The sequence below is a fragment of the Anopheles nili genome, chromosome 2 (genome assembly GCF_943737925.1).
Source record: "Anopheles nili chromosome 2, idAnoNiliSN_F5_01, whole genome shotgun sequence".
In the NCBI taxonomy this organism is placed as follows: domain Eukaryota; kingdom Metazoa; phylum Arthropoda; class Insecta; order Diptera; family Culicidae; genus Anopheles; species Anopheles nili.
Genome location: NC_071291.1, coordinates 24,192,212 through 24,219,975, shown reverse-complemented (window position 1 = coordinate 24,219,975; position 27,764 = coordinate 24,192,212). Strand labels below are relative to the sequence as shown.

General features: G+C 49.9%; 2 protein-coding genes across 2 annotated transcripts in view; one reads left to right on the top strand and one right to left on the bottom strand.

The window, feature by feature from the left end:
* The first annotated feature begins 1,598 nt into the window (after nt 1-1,598).
* LOC128730790 (cyclin-L2-like) lies at nt 1,599-6,763 on the top strand. The gene is made up of 4 exons (XM_053823869.1): nt 1,599-1,871; nt 2,217-2,401; nt 4,258-5,349; nt 5,455-6,763. Exons 1-4 carry the CDS (start codon nt 1,599-1,601, stop codon nt 5,798-5,800), a joined length of 1,896 nt encoding a protein of 631 aa, XP_053679844.1. The 3' UTR covers nt 5,801-6,763.
* A 1,557-nt stretch (nt 6,764-8,320) lies between these two features.
* LOC128720085 (uncharacterized) overlaps nt 8,321-27,764 on the bottom strand; it is a 102,333-nt gene continuing 82,889 nt past the window's right edge. Inside the window, exons 12-23 of the mRNA XM_053813734.1 lie at nt 25,998-27,081; nt 16,616-16,705; nt 16,317-16,515; nt 15,619-15,963; nt 13,755-14,978; nt 13,200-13,375; nt 12,315-12,431; nt 11,543-12,032; nt 11,366-11,474; nt 11,151-11,283; nt 10,985-11,083; nt 8,321-10,906 (exon numbers count right to left, since the gene is read on the bottom strand). Of these exons, the coding sequence (XP_053669709.1) occupies nt 10,741-10,906; nt 10,985-11,083; nt 11,151-11,283; nt 11,366-11,474; nt 11,543-12,032; nt 12,315-12,431; nt 13,200-13,375; nt 13,755-14,978; nt 15,619-15,963; nt 16,317-16,515; nt 16,616-16,705; nt 25,998-27,081 (4,232 nt within the window). The 3' untranslated portion in view covers nt 8,321-10,740. The remainder of the gene's footprint in view (nt 10,907-10,984; nt 11,084-11,150; nt 11,284-11,365; nt 11,475-11,542; nt 12,033-12,314; nt 12,432-13,199; nt 13,376-13,754; nt 14,979-15,618; nt 15,964-16,316; nt 16,516-16,615; nt 16,706-25,997; nt 27,082-27,764) is intronic.

Sequence of the window (27,764 nt, the reverse complement as noted above, 5' to 3'; positions counted from 1 at the left end):
ACCAATGACGGGCACTTCCTGTCGTCAGCACCGTCGGCGTCAACTTCCGCGCGACGCGCCGCCTGTGACTAAATAAAAATGAGTTTTAATTAAAACGCTGCTGCATCCGTTCCCACCCAGGTGGCTGCCATGCTAAATGATCACCATTACTGGCAGCCTCCGTCGGCTCCTTAGGGCTTCTCTCGGCAGCGAATCATGTCACTCGAGAGGTCGGCTCACGGTTCCTCCCGGAGTCCTGCGGTGCCAGCGTCGGCACCGGTGTCTGAGCTGTGAATAGGCGGCTCCTTATCGATAGCTATAACCGACGGTGACGGTTTATGAAGCGCGGGTGAAACTAGGGGGTGGAATCTCTTTTCTCGTCCCGCCGCTATGGATGCAGCCGCCGGTACAACAATGGCGGCTCTGAAAGGCATGCTGATGCTGAGGCTGCTTTTCAAGCGCTTTCACTGTAACAAGTCGCTCAGGCATAAGGCCCCAAGCATTTATCTCACCAACTCCATCTGGGTTCAGGTGCATCTTTTGCTAGCGATTCGAAAGCTGCTAAGCATAGCCCGGTATGCAGAGAGGCCCAGGAAGCATAGGTGAAAACTAATTAAATTGCCATGATTCGGCACGCAACACAGGCTCGGGATATTGAGTGTTTTTTTTTCGGAGAATGACAACCAAACGCCTTATATGGTGGTGCGTTATCTTTAGCTAGCTCATGCTCCAATTGCAACTCATTAGCGATCTTCGTGTATCTTGTCAGTTAAATGCAGCGATTTGCACGTTATCATCTTTGTTATTCAACGGAGGTTTATCGCATACATGATGTTTCTTAACTTAGAGAGTCAATAGCAGCGCAACACCTCAAACCGATCAGAGTCTGGATGGTGAACGAGTTATAATAACGAGTTGTACATAGTTTACTAACTATTTTTCACAAAATTAATGGAATCAAAATAAAAACGTAGGTACACTCATACACTGTTAAATACAGGAAGAAAATTTTGAACTGCTATAAAATTTGAATCTTGCCATAATTTTCCATGCTTCTGTTTACATGCTACCGATTCTTCATTTCGGCTGAACAGTAAGATGAAAAAATAGTGAATGGATCGTTTATTGAAATATTTGTTTATGAAACTCTACAACAGTTCTAGAAGCATTTCTAAAACATTTGCAAATCATATCGTTAACAATAATGGAGCAAATGTATGATGACTTCATATCAGACATAAAGGTGTAGATATTTTGGTACTGGCAGTCTGTAATCCTTAAATATAACCAGTAAGGACTGAAAATCTCAATTTCGTTCAACAAACAAAGCAATTTAATTTTAATAGGGTATACTGTATTTTAATGGATGACAAAAACTGGACATGCTGTGCATTGAATAGGTGACGAGCAAAGCATATGCGCTGTCAAATTGCCAGCTGCCTGCAAATTGTGTCAAGTGTCAAACTCCAAACTGATGCTGTCATTGTGCTTCTTTTCGTGCCGTGAAACGCGAGAAATTTTCATCGCAACATTTTTCTGTTTTCCGAGTTGATTTCCGTTTGGCGCGTGGTTAGGAGTGCGTTGCGGAAGTCGTTTTTCGTTTTCGCCGGCCAACGATCATGAGTGCGAGCAAAACGATCACGGAAACGCTTAGCAACAGCAAAACGGCGACGACGGTAATTGCTTCGCAACCCGCCGCCGTCACCGCCATGCCATTGCAGCGTCCATACGGGAAAATAGTGCTCACTCTTGAGAACTGCTTGCTTCCGGAAACGAAGCTCGATGTGACGCCTTCACAGAACGATGGGCTCGACCGGGAAACAGAAACGGATTTACGGATCCTTGGCTGTGAGCTGATACAGACGGCTGGAATTTTGCTAAAACTGCCCCAGGTAGGTTTGCAGAACGTGTGTCATAAGCAACACCGAGACGCCATCTTGTGCTGTGTGTTGAATGTGTGCATAGGTGCAAAATAAAGTGAGCCAAATTGTTTGCAAATGAAGTGGCGAATGCTTATCAGATGTAAACTTATCTCGCACTACAGTGCACCGGTAAAACCCTTTAAGCTGTGAATTCATGAGGCTCTAAACAATTGCCCTTGAAATTTCCAATATTGATGGTCAAAGGACGCGCTTTATTGTGTTTCTATCGTAAATAAAACTAATAAAACCTTCCATTTAAGACAAATATTTAAAAAAATTGTCACATAATTAAAACGATTCATTTTTAAATTTTAGGTCGCAATGGCTACTGGACAGGTTCTATTCCAGCGTTTCTTTTACTCAAAGTCTTTCGTGCGCCATAGCATGGAAGCGACGGCAATGAGCTGCATCTGCCTTGCATCCAAGATCGAGGAAGCCCCGCGGCGGATACGGGATGTAATTAACGTATTACATCATATCAAGCAGGTCCGCAGTCAAAAGTAAGTATCCTGGTCGCCAATCGGTACAATCCGGCACCGTTTCAGTCCCGCCAGCAACACGTCTGCTGCTGCTGCCCATATCCTTAAGCGACTTCTATTAACTTATTTCACTTATAGTTTTGTAGGTAAGACGCAATCTTACTCAAAACTCTATCCCCTTCTTAAAGCAAAGCCCAAAAAGCTTTAGAAAAAAAATCAAACAAACAAAAAAAACAAAACATTCAAGCAAAGGTCTGAACAGAACAAAACAAAATCAAACCAAAAAATCACCATCTCTGATACATGTGTACGGCGCTGCGCAGCGACGGCCACCCCCAAATGCAATGCGATAAAAGCGAGCCAGCGTCCAGGTTAGTCTAAAGTGTGAGTGTATGTCTTAGCTGTGGCAATCAAAAACCATCGGCCACCGACAAGTGCTCGAGGAAATGTGCATTCAACAGGACATCCGTCCGTTCTTCTCTTAAAACGCCACACCGCAGGGTAGATAGCGTGCCGTAGAAAGGTAAACATGTGCGAGCATCTGTAAGTTGCTTTCACGGTATTATTCCTTAACCAGCATATGCTATGGAACGTCCACCGCCACGATCGGCTCTGAAGCTGTTGGCCGGTCACGCTGGCAGGTGTCGCGAACTGGAAATATCGATGCACGTTCTCGAGAGAATCGTTCGCCTCACATCCCACCGGTATGCAGCGGGCCGTCGCACGTGTCGGCGAGAACTAAATCGATTCCGGAAGAGAATGAAACGAATGCTCCGATATTATGGAATCTGCTGCTATCGGGACGGCTTAACGGCCAACTGTTCTGAGGCTGGATGGTTCACGGCACACACGCGGGATTTGGGATATAAAGATACAGAAACCAACCGCTGCCCTTTGAAAGGACGAGTGTCCGTAATGTCACAGTGGCTGCTGTTCTTGTTTCTTTTTATCTTTCTCTCTCTCTCTCCCATCGAAGCATAGTATGTTCTCTCTCTCTTTTTTTTCTTTATGTTTTCTTATCACCACCACCCGAAAGGACGCGATTGTGTCTACCTGAAGGGACGTGATCGTGCTGTGCCAGATTCGTGCGACGATCCGCTTGCCTGTCGGCGGGGTGACACTGTGAATGAGGTTCTTCCAAAGAATTCGATCGATATTTTAAGCGCCGTGTTGTGTCACGACATGACTCGTCAGCGGATGACATCAACTAGCACGACGGAAGAATCCTTGGAACGAAGGCTCTTCTCTGGCGTAAGAGACGGTTCGATGCAGGAGCTGCACGGACGTAATAAGCCAAAGCGAAAGTGGACGATGAAGCTACTATGACACACCGAAATGTTTCTTTACTTCTTTTTCATAGCATCAAATGTTAAACTAATCTTAATGTTAGCATTTGGATTAAATGCCATTTAGTATTAAATGCAATTGTTACATAGGTTAGCAATAAGCCAGCCAATCAGCTCGTTCTTGGTAAGTGAATGAGTAACAGGCTTTTTCAAATAGTATATGCTGCAGACCCGTACACCTGCTCATTAGCATTTGAATGCAGGAATCTGAAAAGCGATAGTTAACGTTGGTTAAAACACACTCTAAAGACAATTTAATTCAAAGCCTGACACCCTGGTGCTCAAGAGCGCTTGTGTTTGTAGCCTAAGACGCTGCGGAGCGAATGAGGTGCATTTTTTGTTTTGTTTTGTTTTGTTCATTGCGCAATCGGAAACGATAGAACTGGAGGGAAATCCTCGTTGTCGCCAATTCTAAACGAATTTTGTTAATTTTTGCCTAATAATGGCCTGTAAAAACGCGCCGCCGCCGCGTTGGCTTGCTACGTTTCTTTCTCTCCTTACGCTTTGTCTCTGTTTATTTCTCTGAAAAAGGCCCATGGTACCGATGATTCTGGATCAGCACTACATCAATCTGAAGTCGCAGGTAATAAAAGCTGAACGGCGCGTGCTTAAGGAGCTGGGGTTCTGCGTGCACGTTAAACACCCGCACAAACTAATCGTGATGTACCTGAAGTACCTCGAGCTAGAAAAGCATCAAAACATGATGCAAATGGCGTGGAACTTCATGAACGACTCCTTTCGGACGGACGTATTCGTGCGCTACCAGCCAGAAACGATTGCATGTGCGTGCATCTATCTGACCGCGAGGAAACACAACATTCCGCTACCGAACAGCCCACCCTGGTTCGTGATATTCCGCGTCAGTGAGGACGACATGCTGGACGTGTGCTACCGCATTATGGCACTGTACAAACGCGGTAAACCGAACGCCGAGCAGCTCGAGGAGGCCGTGGAGGCGCTCAAGAAGAAGTACCAGGAGCAGCGCAAAAAGGATCGCCCCGAGCCAAATCCCGCCCCACCGCCCGCCGTGATTACCGTCGATCGGAACAACGGTTCCCACAATGCCTGGGGTGGCTTTATTCAGCGTGCGGTTCCACTTCCGCTTAATTCCACCGGGAACAGTGTGTCCTCCACGGCCAGTGGCGGCAACATGGTGGGTGGTGTTAACTATAGCGGAAACAGTGCGAACATCAACAGCGGTGCCCAGGGCAACAACGAATCCGGTGATATGGTAACGATGATCGAGGGTAAAAAATCTCGATCACGATCAAAGTCCCTATCGAAATCGTCCCGATCGAAATCACGCTCACCCCGGTCGGTGTCGCACTCGCAGTCACGATCGCGATCTCGTGGCTCACGATCGCGCTCGCGTACCTCCCGCTCACGGTCTCGTTCCAAAACGCGCACATCCCGCTCGCGCAGTGGAGGTTCACGATCACGGTCACGTTCTCATTCACCCCACCACTACACAGTTGAGAAGGCTGGTGACAGGAGGGCGTCGAAGAAGTCAAGGCATCGCTCACGAACTCCCTCGAAGGTGTCCTCCTCGGGAAAGAAGAAATCATCCCGCCATTATTCGTCTCGTTCACCATCTATAGACTCGCCGCAGAAGTATAAAAAAAGGTAAATTTATCTTGTGGAACACCAAGACGTTGCTTCGTATTGAGTTATGACAATTTATCTAATATGTTTTTTTTTCTTATTTCCTGTTCCCAATCTAATGCTTAGTGAGAAGAAATACGACCGCCACAGGAGCAATGACAATCGATACACAAATGGCGCGGATCGAGAACGCGAACGGGATCGTACGAAAGGTACCACAAACTCATCTTCCTTTGTGGTCGATCACTCTCGCGGTCGGGATCGCGATCGAGATCGGTTGCGCATGGATGGCAGCAAAGGAGGCGGCGGTGGAGGATACGATCGGGACGAATACAGACGCAGTGACCACCGGGGAAATGGAAAACATGATAAATATGTTTCCAGCCGTCATAGCGATGGCAGCAATCGCCACCGATCATCCAAGCACGAAAGCGATCGGTCTCGCGATCGCGATCGAGATCGTAGGCGATAAAAATGTAAACTTTTCACACAAGCACGTACACTTGCAGTGAATGTTTGGTTTATTTCATTCGTTTTTACTTTTGTGGAGTTCCGCTGCCATGTTTACTGGATGGTCGAGCTTACACACGAGGCAACGAACCGGTACAGCACCACTTGTTCAACTATAAAAGAACCACGTGACTGAACCACAGAAACCACGTGACTGAAGCAAGAACAGCATAGAGCAACAGGATAAATCGTTGAAAATTGTCTAGCCATGCGTATGGGACAAATTATCTTAAATAGAAACAAGCCCATTTCTACTTTTGTTCATCAAGCCCAAGAAACGAAAGCAATTGTGTATTGACATAATAGATGGGCGGGACAAATTACGATGATCGCGAGGTAGCACTACACTACATTCATTATTGTGGCTTCGGTGTCCAGAATCGAGGGAATCAAACATAACCCAATACATTTTGGATGGCGGTTCCGTGTTGTGTACCGGTAAAATACCCCACGTGTAAGCTCGACCGATAGGCTAGATATTTTTTTTGTCTGAATGTACAATTAGAGTGAATCAAATGATAGTAATTTTTATGACTCCACTACACCTCCGGCCACGTTAACCGTGTCGATGAACTTGTGCCGAATTAGCTTTAATTTTACTGACGATCCTTCGGTGTTGGTCAGCCACTGTATTCGCTGTTCATCGATTCTGTTGCGAGACATTTTAATTTTGTACATTTTTACAACATTTCACAATCACCCGATATGGACAGACAGTAGGTGCTTTACAGGCGAACGGAGTAGGACTATCTACTACAGCCAGAACTGCATCAGAATTAGGGGTATTATTGCAGCAGTAGCGTTGCTACCATTCTAAACCGAGAAACGAAACTGTAAAAATAGTTTACTCAAGTACGGTATTGACGGCTGAGTTGAAAACATTCGACACGTGATGAATCAAATGAAATATAAAATGTTATTTACATGCAACTACTTGCTGACTGACCGGGCTTAGTTCGGGCCGATGCTGTTTTATTTCATTTCTTTATACCTCATTCATTGGGCTGCAGGTGAAATGGCGAGAACATTCGACTGAATTCCGTCGTATTCCACAGGTTGTGTTGGTGAAAAGAAGCGAAAAAATGGAACTGCTTAACGAGCAAGAGAGACAGACAGATCAGAACAGCCCCATCGCCGACAAGATCGGTCACGTGCAGCTTCTTGCATGCTCTCCTGTTACTATCTTTGCCTGCTACAGTCTCGAAACCTTCGCGTTTGGAGGCGGATTTTTGCGGTATATTGCCGTGGAATTTCAGCGCGCACCCACCTCTCACGGTGAAGGCACATTTGCAACTGCCTATGATATTTGGCTATCAATGCAAAAATGCGACCGTCTAACGACGAGCTAAACTCAACGCGTCGGAGAGAGCGGGACAGCCTCATCCCTGGTAAGATTAATCATGCGCTCCTGTTACTATCTGTACCCGCTGCGGTCTCAAAATCCTCGTTTCCTGGTGGCTTTGTGGCGTGTTTTTGCGATATTTCGACGCACACCCACCTCTCGCAGCAAAGGCACGTAAGCTACTGCTTTTTTTATTTGCGAGCGACGTGATTGGTCAAATTCGCACTATGGCACGATGCAAGATACCGGTCGGCCATTTTTGCTCATCGCTGTAATTTCACTTTATTTTGCTCAAAACACGCTCGCAATTCTATTGGAAATATAAATGAATGCTACAATAATTTATCGCATACATGTTTTTGCACTTTCCTGTACAAGAAATGTATTTAATACATGCAGTTGAATAATTTAAGTGTGATTATTATCGCACAGTTTATTTCCGTAACAATCTCATAGTGTGCTTGGTTCAAGGCGATCGACGGCAAAAGAGATAGCATGCGGGCAGTAACGCGCGAGAAAGAGCAAAGCTATGTGTTGATATCGCTAAAGGGAGACAGCAAGCTGGTTGGCCAACGCGTGGAAGCGAGATCACTGAATGCGCAGAAGTACCAGGTTCGAAGCAACCTCCTTGATGCATGTTCTCCTGTTCATTGCTCGTACACAGCCCCGTTTTTGGTGAGCAAAATCGGATTTCGAAAAATCTTCCTCGCAGCGTCGAAACGCAATTCCGTCTGTTTTTTTCTTCCTGGATCGTTCGCGCAACCGGGGTTTCGTTCTGGAAATCGACAATTGCTTACCGTTTTCGCTAATTAATTATGGTGTATGCTTCGGAAAGGTGCAATATAACGATTTCGGATAATATTACACATAGTTTCGGAGCAAAATAATTACCGCAACAAGGCGAAATAGTTCCATAAAAAATAAAACATTCAAAAATGTTTTTATTGTGTCTAATTGTTGCTACGAAAGGATATGAACATTTTCGAATGGTTATTGCATCTATTTTCGGATTTTTATACTAACCACAACATGTTCCAATATAATAAAACATTGCAACATTTTATTTCGGAAAATTCTATGTACAGTTTCGGATAATCTTATGTATAGTATATGAAATAAAAACATTTGAGGCCGTTTGTGGTTTGTTGTAGTGTTGTGTATTATTTCACGAAGTTCGTTGTAACTATATACAATGTTGTTTTATTTTTATTTTCGTATTATTTCGTCGAATCGTATGCCTGTTTTGAACGTGTTAATATAATATTGTGACGTATTTGAATGGAAAACGCAGCGGGCGTTTTCCGAAACGCTTGCCGAGTGAAAAAAAAACGATTTGCAGAACAGACCGTCGTCAATAATTAAGAGCTCTCAAAAATCGACAACGTCCATTTCGAGTCAGAATAAGTTATTATTATATTAGCAATAATTTAAAAGACATCAATCATCGTTAGCGCAACTGAGCTACCATATGGAATAGAGAAACAAAACTCCTCCTCTGAGGGGAAGATATATTGCAAAGGATAACCGTACTCCTAGCTGGAACGAAAAACAGAAGAAGCTCTTGTGCATTGCTGCAACTGCACTACTTTTGGTTGCAAGGGGTTTTTTTGTTTGTAAATTTATTCCTGCTTACTTGTTTCCTTTTTTACCTATCTCACTCTGTTTCCATCAGCGACTAGTAATTTTTTACTCAATGTTTTGTTTGCTTCAAATTCGTAATAGTATACTACCGATATTTTGTGCTAAGAAACCTCTCGTGTATCCTTTGCATTTTATGTGTTCTGTTTCTGTTTCGTTCTACTACAAAAATTTGCACATAATCTGCGTGTTCTCTCTCTAATTTACCGTGAGTGGAGGTTGTGGTTGTAGTTTTGCTGCGTATGATTATTACTTTCGTTATTGCTTCGACGTTCGATATAGGTTGGGGGTTTTAGTTTTGTTGTATCATAACTCCGCTGCTGCTGCTAATCTCACTGGGTTATCGTATCCTTTTTGCATGCAGCATCGTTGAGGCACACTATTCATGTTAGCTCCTAATGTTTCGCTACTGTTTTGCGGTGATTGTTTGCGTGAGGCCTTCGGCCCGGTGTAGTAACTGCCCCATGGTTTTCCCCGAAGTTTCCTGCACCTGCCAACACGCTCGCACGCGCAGCAAGGATTCGTTTGCTGCGTGCGTCACGTGCGTGAGCGGTACCTGTTCGATTCAATGCCCATGTTAACCATTAAGCGCCTTCCGGGCGGCACTTAGTCGTTCGTTTTGTGAAATCGTCCTTCTTTTTTCTACCTTTGCCAGCCACGGCACGCAAAGCGAAAAAAAAACATAATATCATGCGATAATACATACATTACCCGCGTATGTAGGCGCTCGTTCGAGGCGCTCGAAAAGAAAAAAAAACAAGGATACGATCGTGCGTTCCCGCGTGTTCGGGAACCACACGTTAGGCACTCGTGTGTATGTTAGAGATTTGTGGTTAGAGATGTGGCGAAGAAGATCGTGGCGTGGGTTGCCATCCCGAAGCATTGGGTGTTAATATTTTGTGAACGCAGAATATCGCACAAGGTACATCAAGGCGAGTGCAAAATTAGCATAAAACCACTGTTTAATGAAGCGGTGGCATGCCTGATCTGATGCTGCGCAACCGATTCGCCTGGAGGCAAAAGTTGGACCGAAATCACGTTCGTTGTTAGTCGCGTGCGCGTTTTAGTGTGTTTTGTTTTTTCGTTAGTTTGAGGCAGAAGTTACGAACAAGCGAAAACTAAAAGGAAACCCTAACTGATCGTTGTTCTGCTGCTTTCGGGATCGTTGCCAAAGGGAACCCACGTGGTTGCAGCACGTGTCTGTGATCACGTGGCACCGAACGGTCGATCTTTCTCACAATCTTACTCGATCGCAGCACGCGTACCGTATGATTCGGATAGTGGGATTGATTTCGCGGATCAACAGCAAAACAACGCAATAAAGCAAACGAAACGAAAACAACAATCCCTATCCCTGCCAGCCCCGTGTGCACCTATTGCGATAGATAGCTGAGGCGCACGAAGGAAAACGAGGGGTGACTTTTTTTTTCTTGTTTTGTAACATATATGCAACACATGCAATGCACGAATCTAAGGGTTACGATAGGGCTTCTACGTATGGCTCTAAATAAACGTAATAATTACACAATTACACAGTAAATGGTAGTTGGCGTGGGTCGCCGACCTGCGTCGATCAGACCCGATTAAGTATTTTAGTATCCTTTTTTTTTGTTTGTTTAATATGTATATGCAAGTGTGCGCGTTTGTGCGTGTTAAAACGGTTGCTTGTTCCACTCGGGTTTAATATTTGCTGTATTTGCCGTCCGTTTTCTAGCAGACTTTCTTTCAACGCTTTCCCCGACCTTGTGGCGATGATCTTCGCACAGGACGCAAGCAAATCCCAGAATCCGACATCCTGGGCGTTAGCTGGGCGTTTTGCAGCGTGCCGTTGGGCGATGTTAAACTCGACAGATCACCACGCGATCGCGTTGCTGCAGTCTATCGTGCTCCGCACATTCCCGCAGGGTGCAGATGGAACGTTCCTAGATTGCTCTGGTAACTGCCGGTTGCTGTCCGGTTCCACCCAGCACCTTGTTCGCGAACTGCACGATGGCCGCCGCCGGTTGCGTTTGTTCAAGCTCGCAGAACACGTGACACTGGTTGTCCGCCGACGAAGGTGATCGCTTCGCGACGAACGCGAACACACGCCTGAAAGCAAAGGGTACGAGAAAAGTCAATCGTCAATCGTCCATCGTCCTTCGTTCCATTTTGTGTATGGGCACTTACTTGGACGCGGGGATGTCTCCCGTCGTCGATTGAATGCTCCACCGGCGATCGTCTGGGTCAAGCGCACAGAACGACACGTTGTTCGATGGGTAATGGCGTCTGGAAAAGGACGAAACGTTAAAATGGTGATGCCTGGCTATGGACAGCGTCACACACACACACACACCTGAAGAACAACTGCCGCGTGTTGTCGGTCAGCGTGATTCCTTGCAGCGACGCCTTAAAGTGCACTTGCGTCGGTTTTGGCAGTGGCCGTAGTGCCAGTAGCGAGCTGACGGCTTTCCTTATTGCTTGTGGTCCTGCGGGAAAGGTTTTTGGAGGGTTCAAAATAAGCCGCGGTATGATTCGAACGCTCCGTCCATCAGCCAGCCAGTAACCTACCTGTCAACGACTCAGTGTCACAGGTGAACAAGTACAGCACATTGCAGGCTGCACCCTGCTGAAGCAGCTGCTGCTGCGCCGGTGTTTGATGCTCCAATTGTTGAAGGTCCTGCAAAGGCAAGGGTACGTCAATGAAAGGATGCGTGATCGGCTCACCGGCCTCGCAGCCATACTTACCATCTCGGGGATGATCAACCGGCACGGCAGCACAAGCGGCGTGATCGAGTGCTGGTACACCAGCGCGGACAGTGACGTGAAAACGGGCTCGTTCGCGTATCCCTTCAACCGGACACCGCGGATGGTCGGCTCGACGAGGAAGTGCCGCACGAGCTCCTCACTGTTGGGTCCCGTGTACTGCACACCCGGTGGTGGATGCGTTACCTTCACCACCAGCCCGTACGCGTTCGGGAACGTGGTCGAATCGCGCACGATAAACGTCCCGGGTGCGGTGTTCCGTAGCAGCGCGATCGCTTCCTCCCGGCTGATGTTCGGTTTGTACCAGTACTTGGACGAATCGCGCGCAAACTTCACAAACTGTGGGGCCACTTCCTGCGGTTCGCTGTTCGCGTTCGAGGTCGTCGAGTTGCGGCGCGACGTGTAGCAGGACAGCGTCTCGTTTTGGTTGACGATCTCGTGCGTCCGCTGGTTGCCACTGAACGGGTCCTTGCTGCAATAGGGTTCGAGAGGACCGGTGATGAGAGATGTTAAAGGATCTGTGGCAAACACGCTACCATGCGACATGTGGAACGATCAACGATCAACGATCGTACCCAACGAGAACATACACACGGCACACAAAGGACGAATAATAATCAACAACAACAACAACGCCAACGAATTGTCATATTGAGCCACTTAGTTAGCGAACATGCCTCGAACATGGTAGTCAGCGTATTAGCGAGGTTTAGCACGCGTTTTCCTTCCCATGACACTGGGGTCAGCTACTCACTGGTAGTAAAAGGTGCATCCTTGCGTCCGTTTCTCAAGGACCGGTGCAACGCACTGAAACAGGGCAGCCTTAGCATGCGCTAGCTTTTCAAGCTGCTGGAGTAGCACGTTTTTCCTGCTTGCGGGGGATGGAAAAAACCCCGAATCGTTGTGAAACGAGAACCGACGAGTTGTCAGTGTGTGACGGGTGTGATCGATCTCGAATCGGAGGCTCAAAGTAATGTGAGTTTATTGCGGGGGGTGAATGAGAAGCTACATGTCGGGTTTTGTTAGGATGCTGGTGGGTGTTTAGCGTACGTTCAAAACGCCCTATGGCGAACCGGATTGAGTTAGAAGCCCACGTGCAATTCGCTTTCTGAAAATCATGCCGACGACTGCTGTCCTGTGGGTTTTGGTTGTGGGTTTACTAGCTCAAAACACTCGCACAGCAGGATCGATATGATTGGTTAGTGTCTGCTTGTTAGTGTCGTTCGGCGTTTCATCAATCCATCAATCCAGCATTATCTGGACGGTCTGGATGGTTGTTACTGTGAGGCTGGCTACTGATATCTACCGAAGGAGGTGCGCCACAACGAAAACGAACACTGGGTGCGCGTCCGAGGCGCCACAACACCCCTACTTTGCGGGAAAAAAAAACTGCAAAAGCTAACCTCAAGTCGTAGGTCGAGACGCTGGACTTCTGGCTTCGTAGCGACCAAGCGGAATTATATCTCCTGGCAAACCGGCAAAAAAAAACCACAAAAATCCCCCGACGGATGGCGATGGTTTATGAAACAAAATACACGGTCAGGTGAGAACGCCTCTGTCATGTGTGTGTGTGGTGGGAGCCAGCGTGTGTAGGAGGGCTTTTTTTGTGGCTTGAGTCCCCTAAACCAGCGTTACTTACCGTTGTGATGTCGGACTCTTGGGTGGCAGAGCTGGACTGGAGGTTCCATTGCTCAGTCCGTACGGTGTGCGTGGCGTAACCGGGAATGCCGGCGTTTCGGGACGCGGTGAACCCCCCATCGGTGAGTTGTCCGGTTCCGTTTCCGAGCGGTACGACGAGAAGGACTCTTCTCGAGCCTGAAAGACAAACAAACGAAAAATGTGCACAAATAAGAACCAGCACGAGTTCGACGCGAACGGAACACATCACCGCCATCTTTGATTTGCGCTTCGTCCAGCGCCTGCTAGATTACGTCATAAGGGGGGGGATGGAAAAACCACGTTACACGGTGTATTAGTGAGCGCAGTGAGTAGCAACATTGGCAGCAGAGAGCCTTTCTCTGGGGCTAGCGGAAAACAACGGTAAAGCATGCTAACACACCGACCGGTGGGATGATTTTAGCAAATGAAATCCGTCAGGATACGACACCGCAAGGAAGGATGTTCCTAGCGGCCGGCAAAGGGCACGCTTTGTGTGAGAGTGTTTGTGAAAAATGGGACGTGTTTTTATCGTTACCTGATCGCACCAAGAGATCGCATTGCTGCGTTCGGACAAGCTAGGCGAAATGGATGAGATGGTACTGTCGGTTTCAGATGCAATTCGGCGCACATGATTGTTCATTAGTAACGGATAATGATGGTGATGGTGATGATGTGGATGCTGTGACTGTTGCTGCTGCTGCTGCTGCTGCTGCAGTTGGGATACGTTTTGCGACTGCTGCTGGCTAGCGTCGTTACTACTTCTGCTGGTACTGCGTTGTGCTAGTAGGTGGTGCTGTTGCTGCTGCTGCTGTTGCTGCAGCTGTTGATGGTGATGGCCATTGCTCGGTGTATAGCCATTCGCCGTGTCCGAACCGTGGGATGCGTACACGCGATAATTTCCGTTCGTTTCAACCGACGCGATCTGGTGCTGCTGCTGGTAATGGTACAGATGTCCATTGCTGTGGTTCGCACGCTGCTGACTTTCGCTCAGATCGTACTCCGCCAGGTTGGCCAACACGTCCGAAAGCTCCCGGGACGGTTTGTACTCGACCGTGGGTGGCCACCCATTGGTACGGCCCTCGATCTTGGCCAGATGCTCCTCCGTAACGTCGCTTTCGAGGGCCAACGAGGCCAGCAGCTTATCGAGGGCGAGCTGCCCATTGCCGACCGAGCAGTTCACCGAGGCGGCGTTGTCGTTGGCAGCGTTTACGTGCGCGTGTCCATTTCTCCGATCGCCAGACAGCACACCCTGCGCGTTGGCTTCTTGCGTGACCGGTTTTCCATCAACGCTTGCATCCGACGACGACGACGAAGACGATGACGACAGCTCCATTGGATCCTGTTCCTCGGCCGTTCGCACGTGCCCGTTCTTTGCACGCTGATCCAACCGCTGACCGTTGGCAGCGTGATGATCGTGATGATGTTGGTGATGATGGGAAGGATGGTGTTGGTGATGATGATGATGATGATCATGGTACGTATCGATTAGATGAGGCGTGTGATTAATGAGGCTTGCGCTATTATTGCTAGTACACATGGAGGAAGAAGACGAGCTGGTAGTTACACTGGCAGTAGTAGTGTTATGGCTAATGCATGCGTGCCCCACCGTGGGGACAGGCGTCTGGTGGCCGGTGGCCTGTTCTGGTGACGCAACGGGCGCCACGCTGGTGGTTATTTCGTTTAGCAGGTTATTGAGCTTTTCGCAGTTATCGAGATTATTCAGACTGTTTATGTTACTGAATATTATCTGTTCGGACTCCTAAAAGTATAACGGGTAGAAGAAGAGGAAGAGAAAAAGAAAACAAAAACAATCGAAAACGGTGGCGAAACGAAACATAAATCAATGAAATGGAAACGAGGATTTGGGAGAATTTTGAAAAAAAAAGTTAAGGACTAACAAAAAACCAAACACCACACCATTTTGTTAGCTTATCGAAAGCACACAGGCTGTTAGTTTTAAAACACAGAGGCAGTTTTAATGCATTTTCTATCATTCGTTACGTTAGTTTGTGACGCCCACGGCGTGTGTGTGTGTGTTTGTAGATGTTAAATAAAAAGTCATAATGCAATGAAAGGATATTAGAATAGGTTGCCGAATACAGAAAGAGAAAATGTATTTTTTTTTCGAGCCAAACTTCTGCAGGTACTAATTTGTTTTGCGAAAATTCGAAGAAAATTGAGGAAAGACAGTAGGAGCGACAGCACCGGAATACATCCACAGGAAGAGACTACAATCGACAGAACCATACACCACACACCGGACACAGCAGGACGACGGCGAAGGTGAAAGGAGCACATCCCGGTTGTTAGGTAAGTTTTACGTAGCTACGTAGAGGTTTTGTGGCACGTGGCACTCGCGCTGCGAGGAGTGTTTTGCGTACACACGTAATGGAACCTACCAATCGGACCTGTCCGTGCTTCGGAGTCGAATGGTCCTGGTCGGCAAGGGACAACAGTCCACTGCTGCCGTTCAGGCTGCTATTATGCTGCTGCTGCTGTTGCTGCTGCTGCTGGAAGTGACCGTTCATGTGCCGATGCTGTAGCGTCGAGTGTTGATGACCGTTGACTGGACTGCTGGTGGCACTGGAGCTACCGTTCGTTACCTGCTGCTGGGAGCTTGAGACCGGTGGAGCCGGCGATGGAGATGACACCGCCGTACGGGTCGACGAGGACGATGGTGAAGGTGCTTGGGCTTGTGCAATGTGACCGTGCGGTGAGGCATTCAAAATGGTGAGCGGTGCATTCTGAGAGAGTCGTGGTGTGAGTTTGGTTGGTTTAGATTTCGTTACAAAACAGTCCGCAAACATGTGATGGGGCTTTGGAGGGGAAACCTCGAAAGATGAACGAACGTTACGTGAACAAAAGCAATCCGAAAATCTATCATCCGCAAGGGCAAGCTTTCGCGTGTCAAAGAAGGACCTCATTGTTGGAGGATCGTGCGATTTCACGCCACACAAGTGCATCTGCGTCGCATTCCACTACAAGACTGCGTTTGTGCAGTACCGAGAGTTTTTGTGCATTGAATTTGGAAATTTTGAGCCCACCCAGGGGGGTAGAAAAAACACTTTGGTGCCCGAGATGGCGCCCCATTACTCACCCCGATCGTCTGAAGCTTGGCGTTTTCGTGCGCCCGTTGGACGGCCACAAATGGCCGCTCGGTCGAGTGTGTCCTGGTTGTGGTTAGGGTGTGATAGTTGCGTTCATTCCGTACCGGGGACAGCGTTTGGCTGCGACGATGCGTTGTGCTGTAGACGTTGTTCTCGCCGGTTGGGAATGCCGGGCTGCCATAGTTGTAGCTGGAGTGAATTGACAGTCGACAAAATTAGCAACGGTGCAAGCATTTTGTGGAAGTAAAGACGGCTGGTTTTGGGAAATTTCGGGCGCTCTTTAAATTACCTCAAACTACTCGAATGTTCCCGTCGCTGTTGCTCCCGTCGGGCGCGTAGTTTTTGCTGCTGCAACTGAAGCCATGACTGACCGGACATGCTGAAGGTGATAAAAGAAGACATCAAATTAAATTCAGCAGGGGAAAATTGCATGTTTTTATGTAGTTTAGTGAGAAACTTTTGCTTAGGGAACCTCCTGTTTTGTCACAAAAACTTAATTTTTTTCCACGAATAATGCATTGTATTTATAACAGTGTAGTGAAAGCTGTAGCCATGAAGAATATTTGTCCATAGATTTGGATCTCTATCAACAAGATAATCCAGCACAAAAAATGGAGAAAAAAAAATCGTTTTTCATCTAGCACTGCCCAATGACCGAGTTCTTTCTCTTGCGACTCTCTCTCTCTCTCTCTCTCTTTGGTTCAAGTACATCGAGTATACTATCCAGGAAAAAAACACCATAAATCATGTTTTCTCGGTTTGGCAACGGGCTCGGGCTCCATTTGATTCTGCATTTCTCCGGCGGGCAGTTTGCGTACAAAGGCGAGTGTTCTCATTCAAAATTTACTATCCATTTGCTGCCGTGCCGACGTGGTTTGGCGTTCGCAAACAAGATGTCAGACACTTTTACAAAAGCCTGTCGTTTTGTTCGATTCCTCCTGTGACCCTTCGCTGCGATAGCAAACGGCTGGAGCCACGACTTCGCGTTCGAAATCATCTCAATTCCGGCCAACCCGGCTATGCGGTGCGTCATCTTTGGCGATGAGAAAGTTGCAGTACCGCCGCCGGGGCTTCGCTTTCGGAAAAAAAACACTCGGCTCCCACAATTGGAACGCACCGCACCTTCCAAACCCCTCCTCCGGTTCGCTCTCCTTACGCCACCCGGAACGACTGGTCGAAGGGCCGAAAAAAAAAACGGAACAAATCTCGAACCACCCGTAAACGGCTATTGATGTCAATCGCGGCCGCGGCAATTTAACTCGCAGCACCGAGCCAACCTTCCAGACCAAACACGGCACACTATCGGTTATGCCGGGGTGCAATCGAGGGTGGGGGAAGGACAAGGCGACTCGGGGCGGCAAACTTCCCTTCCCTTTTCCAAACGCACCCATCCCTTCACTACGCAACAGGTTGAGCGAGCTCACAACGTTACACCGATAACCAACGAGTTCTCTGCGGCCTGCCAGATTGATCGACAACGGCAAGAAAGCTCAACACGACAGCTCTAGTGACCACGATCCATACCACGAAGCATGGCCAAGATTGCGTTTGAAGAAAAGTGAACCATAGGGCGGCAGGAATGTGGAAACTCGTTCACCTTCTTTCCGCCCGCTGGGAGGCCGCGATCGCGAGTTTGTTCTCATGATCGCACCACACGTGGAATTTCCAGGTCCATCATCGAAACCGAAGGTCACGAAGGTGGTTCGATTCGTTGACGGAACCGTGCGGGAATCCATTACCCTTGCCTTGAGGGTGTGCTTCTGCAAAAAACAAAACTAACCGAAACCGTTTTGGGCGGGGCCAACTGGGGCACATTCGGCAGGTTAGGGGTTAACTGCCGTGGACGTGATTCATTCATGCCGCCGCCTCTTTCACCGGTGTAGCGGGATTGTGTGTGTGCTAATTTTAGCGGATAAAAGCAAATAAATGCAACCGAGCGACGATCCGGCGGCAATGTGTGTAATTGCGATCGGATTAATCATCCGTGGATGGTGGCGTGTTGTGCATTGCACCGGCGTGCAAATAGTGCCAACACTGTTGGAATGGCATACCCGAACTGGCGGTTTCGTTGATACGTTTTGAGAACCGGATTCGGAACGGAACCGAACCGTGCTGCAGGCAACACAGAAAAAAACAAACCTTGGCGAGATCTAACCTCCGAGAACGAGAATAAATTTATTCCCGCGTGGATAGGCGAGGGTGCGCGCAACATAAAACCTACGCCACGCAAAACCCACGCAAACGGTTTTGAAGTGGTGAAACCTTCCGCGATGGACGGAAAATCCGCGACATCCCCACCGCGGCTGGGGAGATGTGTGTGTGTGTGTGTGTGTGTGTGTGTGTGTGTCCGCGGTGTTCGATCAGCCGGCCACGATCGAAACCACTTCCGAGAAGCCAAAGGTTGGCTGGTATGGCGCGCGATCGCCCACCGGATGATCTACGTGAAGGTGGAGTGAATTGAGTGGAAAAAGGCCAAGCAAGCAGCAGAAAAACTACACACGCATCTGTGACGGGCAGATCAACCTTCGTGCGCGCGGCGCAGAGGTTTTTGTTTACATTGCGGCAGGAAAGAGTGAATTGGGTTAAAAATAGGACACCCCCCCCAACGCTTTTCTGGGAGCCCTGGGAGGAACACCCGTGTGGCAATCAGGGTCCGCTTGGACGTCAGGCACAGAGGACGCATCCGTTTTGCTGTGTTGTTTTTGTACACATTTTTTTCCCCCATTTTTTCCCAACCCATTTGCCGCCCAGTTTTGGCAGCATTCGCCTTTCGGTCATTGGCTGCGGGACCGCGTCACGTCAGGATAGGTCAAACCACAGGTAGATATGGACAGGGTTACGGAGCTACATTACGGCGTCCGTCATGCCCGGTAGCTTGCACAGTGCGTGTTTTAAATAGCCGTTCGTGCGCACGAGAAAAGAGGCGACTCACCGTTCAGGCGCGTGGGGGTTGCTGTACACAGTTTTGGGGGGTGGGTTGGTTTACGATCGGAGGTTGTCGGAACATGAACGCCCAACCACCCGAATCTATGCAATTTGCCCACACGCCCCCCTTGGCTATAGCGGGAACAATGGGTATGGCCATCGGGAGGATTTATATGGCGTAACTAGGACGCTCCTTGGGCCCGGGTATTGTTCGTGAAAATTTGATTAATAAATATGATCCCCTGGGAAAGTGGGACAGCATCCATCGGGTCGAGTACTTAAGCTATCGTTTAATAGTTTACTACACCCACGTTTGCAAAAAGGGGTTGATCGTTTAAGGAACATATACCAATGAAGCATGAAGCTTTGGTTTATATTTGGCTTGACTATTTGGCTATTATTTTGGTTTACATAGCGATTTCGATCGCGTAAAGGAAATTGTTATACTTCAATTCAATTGTATACTTTCAGATTCAGAACTGTGAATATCCTTCACAGGAAGAAGTAGAAGAAAGAATCAAACCGATCACTTACGGTTGACTCACGTACTGGTCACCAGAGTTCAGGTAACGATCATCATTTTTCACTTTCCATTCCACGGTTCACATTCAATCTCGAGCAGGCACGAACGTCGAAAGAAATTCGCGCTATCTTGCAACCGATCTCGTCCACGCGAATGTCCTTGGGGTGGAAGGTACAAAAAACCCACCAAGGACTCGCGCACCGCACGGCAGCGAGTCGCACTTGCCGCATCGTTGTTGCTGCTGAAACTTCCGCTTCAGCTTTTTTTTCTGCGTTCCCTTACACGATGCCGATCGAGGGCCACCGCCAGCGCCAGCCTCATATTCCCGCCGCAAGAGGTTTTTACCCAATTTGGCAACGTGCCTGGAGGTGAACCGGAGCCGATGAGATACGGAACGAGTCGTCCCCACCGTCCACCATCACGCTATAATCTAATCAAGGTGCACCACAACGGCCTGCCTGCCAGCAGATCGAGTGCCCTTCCCAAGCCCAAGGATGTTCAATGACACCAGCCAGGAGCAAGTGCGTTGTCCGACGGGACCGTTGGAGTAAGAGGACTCCGAGCGACGGCGAAGGTCAGGAAGTGTACTACATCGCACGCAGTTACCCTGCTCTGATGATGATGTGGGGCGCCAGGCAGATGTGGGTCTCTTATTTCTATAATTAAATTGACATAAACATCGGCGGCGTCGGGGACAAACGCACACAGACAACAAAAAAAAACGTGGCGTTGGTGTTTTCCCCAACATCGGCTGGGCGGGTAGTTTTGTGTAAACGAGCATTGGATTCGATTACGCGGAGTTTGCTGCAACGATGCGAATGCGGCCAGTAGAGCCGTCTGGCTGCACGATAAAGCTTGGTTTTGCGAAAGCGCAGCAGTCATTAAACGGTACGACCCCTAGCGGGGCCACAGCAAGTTTGTGGTGTACCTTTGAAAACGAGCCAACTGACCCACCGATACCCGGTTATTAGCATTTACCATTTAATTGGCACCTGAAGCTGTCTCGTCAGGTCAAGAATCAAGCATCTACACCGCCCCAATGCAGCAGCACTTTGCTCCTCGAATGGCAGACTTATTCGAGTGCCTCCTGACGTTTGACTTCTGACGCTTTCGAATCGATCGCATCTTAATCTCGCACTCACGGGGTGTTTTTTTTTAAATGGTGCCAATAACGGCCTCCCTACCACACGGTAAGTGATCGCGCCCCGAATTGGCGATCAATTCGGAACGACTTCCTGGAGACCTTCTGAACCTGAATGTCCTCCGCGTCTCGCTGGGAGTCGAAATTAGTCGCTTCTTTTATCGCCTTTTTTTTCCACCAAGCACCACCAGCAGGTTAAAGCCGTGCGCAATCAAACCAAAACCGGGCTGTCCGTTCGAGGTTAGCCCACCGATCGCGATCGCGAGTGCAGCGTGTACCAGGGCGAGCGTCAAGGGCGAACCATTTTCCACCCCTTTGGCATGCAAATCTCACCCCAGCGGCAGTTCCAAAGGATGGTTTACGGCACGGGCCAACGATGGGCGCAAACCACCGGAATCTAGAGGGTCCCGATGGCCCACGGGAGGGACATTTGATGACAGATGGTGCTGTGAACTCCGCGCTTCACACACACACGCACGTACGTGTTAAGGGAGATCTCTCGTGTCGTGTGCGCGCGCTCGATCGCACCCCCGTGGCCGTTGGTGGCCGACGGATCAAGCGTTTCGTTACGTTTCGCGGTCCACCCTCCACGGTTTCCCTTGACGTGGTGCCACCCTTCCCCACCCCACCACTCCTTCCACCCACCCACCCATCGCAACCGGGCGGTGTCGAACCGTCAAAGGGGTGATATAATGCTCGCCGTCTCCGCGGAATCTCCTCACCGGCGGCTCGATCACGTGAGCTGCGGTTGCCTCCTCATGCTGCCCAAAGTCGACGTCGCGCTAACCGAAATCATCTTTATTCTATTTGTTTGCTCTCCCTCCGGTCCCCCATCCTCCCACCCGCTCGTGCGCTTCCACACAGATGCCCATAAATAAAAGCCACGGTGCCGCGGTTGTTTTTGTTTTTTGCTCGAGTCGCTCCCTTCGCTTTTCCGCGTGTGGGGAGAGGGTCGTCGCTCACGAAACGGGCCAACCGGCGCAACCAGCGAGCGAAAGAATGGCAAACCGAAAGCCAAAACCGAAAAGGTGGCATTCCGGTGGGTGGTGGGCGCCCTATTGGTGGTGACGACGGGGGTGGCGTTCGCGATCGAATTAATATCCTAATTCCATTTTCGGGCAAGAGTGGCCGCCACGTAAGGCGATCTGGTGGTCTGGCATGCCCTGATCTCTCTCTCTCTCTCTCTCTCCCTCACTCACTCACTTACTCACTAGGCCACCCGGGGCACGATCGGCCTCGATGGCACAAAATGGCGCAGTTTCCGATACGCCCTCGCTGCGATCGGCGGCTGGTTTCAAACTGGCCCTTTCCGAGGATGCTCGAGGCCATCCGCCGATAGGGTGGGATGATTTATGTCCACTGTTTGAGGGGTTGTTTAGCGGGAGCTTTTGAGTTTGCGCGCACACGCCCACGCCGATAAGAGCAGATAGGCTGCAAATAGTGCACGCTTCCGTCCGCTGCAAGTTTGTATGCGCATGCACTTTTAGCGCATGATGTAATCGCGCATCCGCACGCACGGTGTCTCATCGATTGGTTCTTTATCGCCGTCAATAAACGGCACTGGTGCCTGGCACTTTGTTTTTTTTTTTTTTTGAGGTCGTTAAGGGTTTTGCTCAAAACGATAGCTGATAATATTGCGATAGCGGGATTGGGCACGATTTGGTCGAGCACCTGTGGTAATGGCTATTCTGAGAAGTAGTAAAAGCACTCGATGCGCTAGAGTGGCTGAATGAAACGCTAGACTCCACGCCAGCAAGCAGAAGCCCATGCTCAAGTCAATACGCACAACGCCGTGTCTTATCAGCGCACTCTTTTTTTTTTGCTGATAAGCTAAGTCTAGCTAAACAACAACAACAAAAAAAGAGACTATCGTACAATAAAGGTACCTCCGGCGGATGGACGGATTAGCTTAAGCTAAATCTTAAACCACACCCGCGTGTCGACCCCGTCAAGTCGACGGAATACCTAAACTTCTGCTGGTGCTATTGCTGTTAATATTCAAATGTGATGCTCCCAACCCACGACCGGGCGATGGGTGTTAATGATGGTGGCGCCTTAAAAAGCCACCGACAACGCGAAGCAAACCCCCCCCATCACTGAGAGGCCAATAAGTTCACCATCCAGTGGAGTTTCCGGTTTGTCGAGGCTGTGTGTGTGTAGGTTTTCTTTTTGCACGATTCAATCAACGCACCGTTGCCACGTAATGGCACGGACGGAGGCGTATGTCAAACCAGTGGAACATCCCACTCGCGTGCTCGCTACGTGACCTGTTCGTTTCCGACTTCCGATAGGTCCGCACTAAATGGTGCCCCGATTTATGGGGGATGATGTTTGTTTTTTTCTTAATTCCCTAGCCCCATTCGAGGGCAGAATTGCAAACCAGCTGTTCGCGTTCGAGGAGGTGCGGAAAAAAAACCCCCGATCGAACGACACCAAACCACGTTCGGTGTGATCGTGTGGTTCTACGCGCGTGGGCGGCACGCGAGCTTGCGAGGACTTATGGATGGACTTATTTAGAATCTTTTATGAATGAATTCCGGGCGGCATTCGCGCGATCCGCGCACAAAAAACCCAATGCCAAGGTGAGGCGACGGTTAAGCAGCAGCCCTGGCGTGGGATGAAGCGTGGAGCCTCTCTGAACCACACACACACACACTTCGCTCGCGCCCAACACCATTGCCCATTTCCGGCCGGACGGACGGACCGGTCGTCAATCGTGCGAGGCGCACCAAAATTTGCTCAGGTCACGTCAGCGTGCGCTTTTTAGCCGTCCGCCTAATTGCCGGCGAGCGAAGCAGCAAAAACCTGTTTCCTGATGAGTGGAAACAAAACGCACCGCAACCACTCGAAGGCAGGCTCATAAATGCATTCGCAGAAGATGTGCAAGGTGTGGATCGCTCACTTTTGTCCCGGTGGGGATGCTTTGCGCGCACGGGCGATTGGCGTGCTTAAAAAAGTCGTTGTTTTTTTCGAGTTTAACACAAGGTTTTAAATTCTTTGGGTTTGGTCTGCCCATGAAGATCTGCTGATGAAGATCGCGCTCGATCGCGTTCGAATGCTGACGTGGATGCAAATGCGATCGCTGCACTAGCGTGTGCTGGACAGGGATCGAGAAATCGAGCGCCTACAGCCTTAAGTGGGGGAAGGCGCGAGTTCGTTCAACTTCGAACAGTCACCTTTCGCTAATGGTTGGTGATTTCGTCAGCGGCGAATTCTGTGAGCCAGTGAGCCACCCCAAAAAGGTTCTTGCATTGGTTTCGTGCACTTCGCACACACACACACACACGCACACACATCGGAGCTAGCAGCTCGGAGATCTCTGCCAGTTTTCGCCATCCTGGACCGGTCCTGAGTAGGCGAAGGCGAGCTGAGTCGCAATGGCAGAGCGCGATCAAAAGCGCGTGTGGCAACAGCAGAATAAAAAAAAAGTAAACCCGTCCACATGATGTCATGCTCAAGCCTGAAGCAGCACTCGTGTTGGCGACATATGGCTACTGCCGGTTGTTGGCTGCTGATCAAACGGAACCCTTGCCGAAGGTCCTTGCCAACCGCGCACGCTGGTGCGACGTTAAATGGGCGTATATTTTCGATTTCATCCTTAAGTAAGGGGGCAAAAAAAGAAAGCAGCAGAACCCCGATCTCTAACAGCGCAAGTGTGTGCACGTGGCTTGATACGGAGCCAAAAAAAAAAAAAACACCAACCAAAAGCCAATGGCAGATCGGTTCAGCTCGAACGAGCTCGTGCGCATGTTCTGGCCTGCCCTTAAACGTATCCGCCCCCACCCGATTGTGAGACACTTAAGTCCCACACAACGGACTCCCTCCCGAAATGTTTACTCTTCATCGTCCGAACGGAGTCCGAATCGGAGGGTGGCCCAAGATGGAGGGAAAAACCCAACGTCGGACCTTGAATTTAAGCGAAAGCACAAATGATGAAAAACTAGCGCACTCACCCATCATCGTTGCTCTATTTATAACGCTCCGAAACATTCGGTTCGCGATGCGGCCACGCGAAAAAAAGGGCCTACCCTCTGTGCGGCCCGCCCTACGTCTTCGTTCTCCCTTGGCACTGGTGGGGGGTGGGTGGATCGTAAATAGTCCACCCAAAACAACATCCACCGCACGTTGCTTATCGCTTGCGCTTTGACGTAAGCCACCGTAGCCGGCCAATAATCTTTGTGCCCCGTGGCCCTTTTTTAGGGGGTTGCGCGTTTCCAGTAGCGAGTGGCGAGTTGAAAGTGAAATTTTCAAACCCCACCTCATTCGCCCCATGGCCAGACGGCTCGGGATGGACGCGATGTCGTAAATATCCGCAGCGGTGGGGATATATATTTTTGGAACCAACCCAACCCAACCCAACCCAACCCGACCGAAGGATAGTTTTTCCCCCGCCCGGAATGAAGGATGCTCACCGGTGCGGTGTCACACGGCCAAGGACGCACGGTCTGTTCCATTACCATGGGGGCGGGGGGGTCACGTATCCGATCGTCGGTATTTCCGTTCCGGACACCGCACGCTTCCTCCCTACGCGAACTCGCATCGCACCTGTCCCATCGAGAGAGCGCGTCTTGCCAGCATTGTGTGCGCCTTTTGGGGCGGATGTTGACTTTCGTGTGATTAAATGTTTGCGTTAAGCGAACCGCCAGACGGGCGAGGATGAAGGGGTTTTGGGGGTTGGTTTTTTAAACGCATAAATTAGTGACCGTGGGGACCGGTGGGTGAAGCAACGCCACTTTCTTCCTGCCCGGACACGCTCGCCCCCGGGTTCACGGTTCGTTCTGTGTCCCTTTTGGTTTGGCGCACTCGTTGAAATGAAGACCTTGCGCTCGCGCACACGAACAAACACACACACACACACGGGCACACACACGGGCACACACACACGCCTCGGATCCAAGTGCAATGCAAACGGTCTTTAAAAGAGTACAACGTACCATGCGGAGGCGGGCGATTTCAATTTCACTCGGGTTTAATTTTAGGCCCCCAAACGCTCACACGCCCAGTTCAAGGACATTTCCCTGTTGGGAAGAACCCCCCCCCCCACATGATTTCACCTCTTCAGACCCCCCTTCAGACACTTACCTTTCGCTGGAGAACTGCCGCCCGAAGCTCCCATCCATGGTGTTGGAGCGTTTGAGCGGCTCATGCGCCGGATAACCACCGTTCGGAGCCGTCTGGCCCGTCGTCACCGTTTTCACCGTGTGCTGGTACGTCCACCGATCGCGATCACCATTGTTGTTGATGGAGTCACTGGCCATTAAAGCACCGCCCGCGGGCGACTGCCCATCACCGATCGTGTACTTCTCACTGAGCACCTTTTCGCGGCGTTCGCGCAACATCTCCTCGAAATCGTTGCGCGCCATCGACGCCACCTTGCGGCCCGTCGTCGGTGTCCCAAGCGCTTTCCGCACCATGGAAGGACTCGACAGGCCCGACTGCATCTTGATCATGGTCGCAGCCGGCGGATGCTGAGGCGTCCCACTGGCCGGGATGTTGCCGTACGTGAACGGTCGCGAGTCTTCGCGCGCGTGGTACGGTATCTGGTGGCCACCAACGCCGCTGCCGGCCGCACCGCTACCGAGTAGATCGTCGTCGTCGTCCGAGGTGAACCGTTCCGATGCTCCCGTGGTGGACCGTGCTGGCCGAGGGTACGCAAGCGACTGCTGCTGGTGCCGCTGCACGCCCATGATGAGCTCGCGCTCGGCCGGCGTCAGATTATTGTTATTTATATTTTGCAGCTCGCGGTCGCGAATTGCGCCCGCCGCGAAACCACCACTCAGCAGCGGCGTTTCGCGGCCACTCTCGCTGGGCGGTGGCGTGAGTGTCGTCGTTGTGCTGGACGTTTCGTACAGCAGCAGCTCGCGCTCTTTCGCCGCGTAGTCACTCACCGTTAGTGGCGTGCGTGAGCGCGTGTCCTCGCGCGGACCCAGCTGCGCTGAGTGCGATCGCTTGATCGTGTCCGCGTTCGTGTTCACGAAATGATCGCTCGGGTTCTGATGATGGTGATGGTGGTGATGATGGTGATGATGATGCTGTTGCTGCTGCTGTTGCTGCTGTGCCGATTGGTGATGGTTTGTTTGGTCTGCTTTTTGGCTGACGTCCGGGATGCCTTGCACGGTGAGCATCATGTCGGACAGCAGGTCGTCCAGCTCGCGATGGCGATCATCTGGAAAATTGACGTAACGACGACGCAAAAAGGGTGGTGTTAGTGTGGCCAAAAAAAAAACCCCCTGTAAACCGGCATGCGAATAAGATCGAATTGTTTCGGTTGCCCGTAAATAGAACCAGCTAAAACAAACCCTAATAACCTTCAACGTTAGGGCGCGGATGCACTCGTGACCATTGCACCATTGCATTGCTAAATTGTGAGAGTGTGGGCATAGCTTTCAATTTAGAATCCACGCCTTTCCATCCATCTGTCGGTCGGCCGTGCGCGCCAATATAAAGTTTTCCACCGGGGCACCGGGCGATTGAATTGAAGCTGACAGGTTAATTGGGAGTCGGAGCAGCAAAACCAAAACCAAAACCAAAAAAATAGTGTCACCCGGCGAGCAAGCGAGTGTCTTTTTGTGCCTTCAATCCACCAGCGCCCTCGTGAAGGGTGGGGAAAATGAGACACTTTTCCCTGTACCGCGTAATGGAAAAGCGCCATTCCGCGATCGGCGACTGATCGCGCCCGCAAACGTAGCGTAGCGTTACGAAACGAAAACGCCCCAGCCGGACATCAGCGCCGTACGAAAAATGCCCTTTGCGAGGACCCCCAAGATGGTTTCACCGCGCAAAGCCTTCCTGGCAAGGGTGGTGTGGTACGATCAGGTCGGGATTTTCAGCGCACACCCCCCCACCCCC

Excerpts from the sequence above, each read along its gene's own strand:
- LOC128730790 (XM_053823869.1), top strand. The coding sequence starts at position 1,599 with ATGAGTGCGAGCAAAACGATCACGGAAACGCTTAGCAACAGCAAAACG. Across the intron at positions 2,402-4,257 it reads AAGCAGGTCCGCAGTCAAAA|GCCCATGGTACCGATGATTC; the intron begins GTAAGTATCCTG and ends TCTCTGAAAAAG. Across the intron at positions 5,350-5,454 it reads CCGCAGAAGTATAAAAAAAG|TGAGAAGAAATACGACCGCC; the intron begins GTAAATTTATCT and ends TCTAATGCTTAG.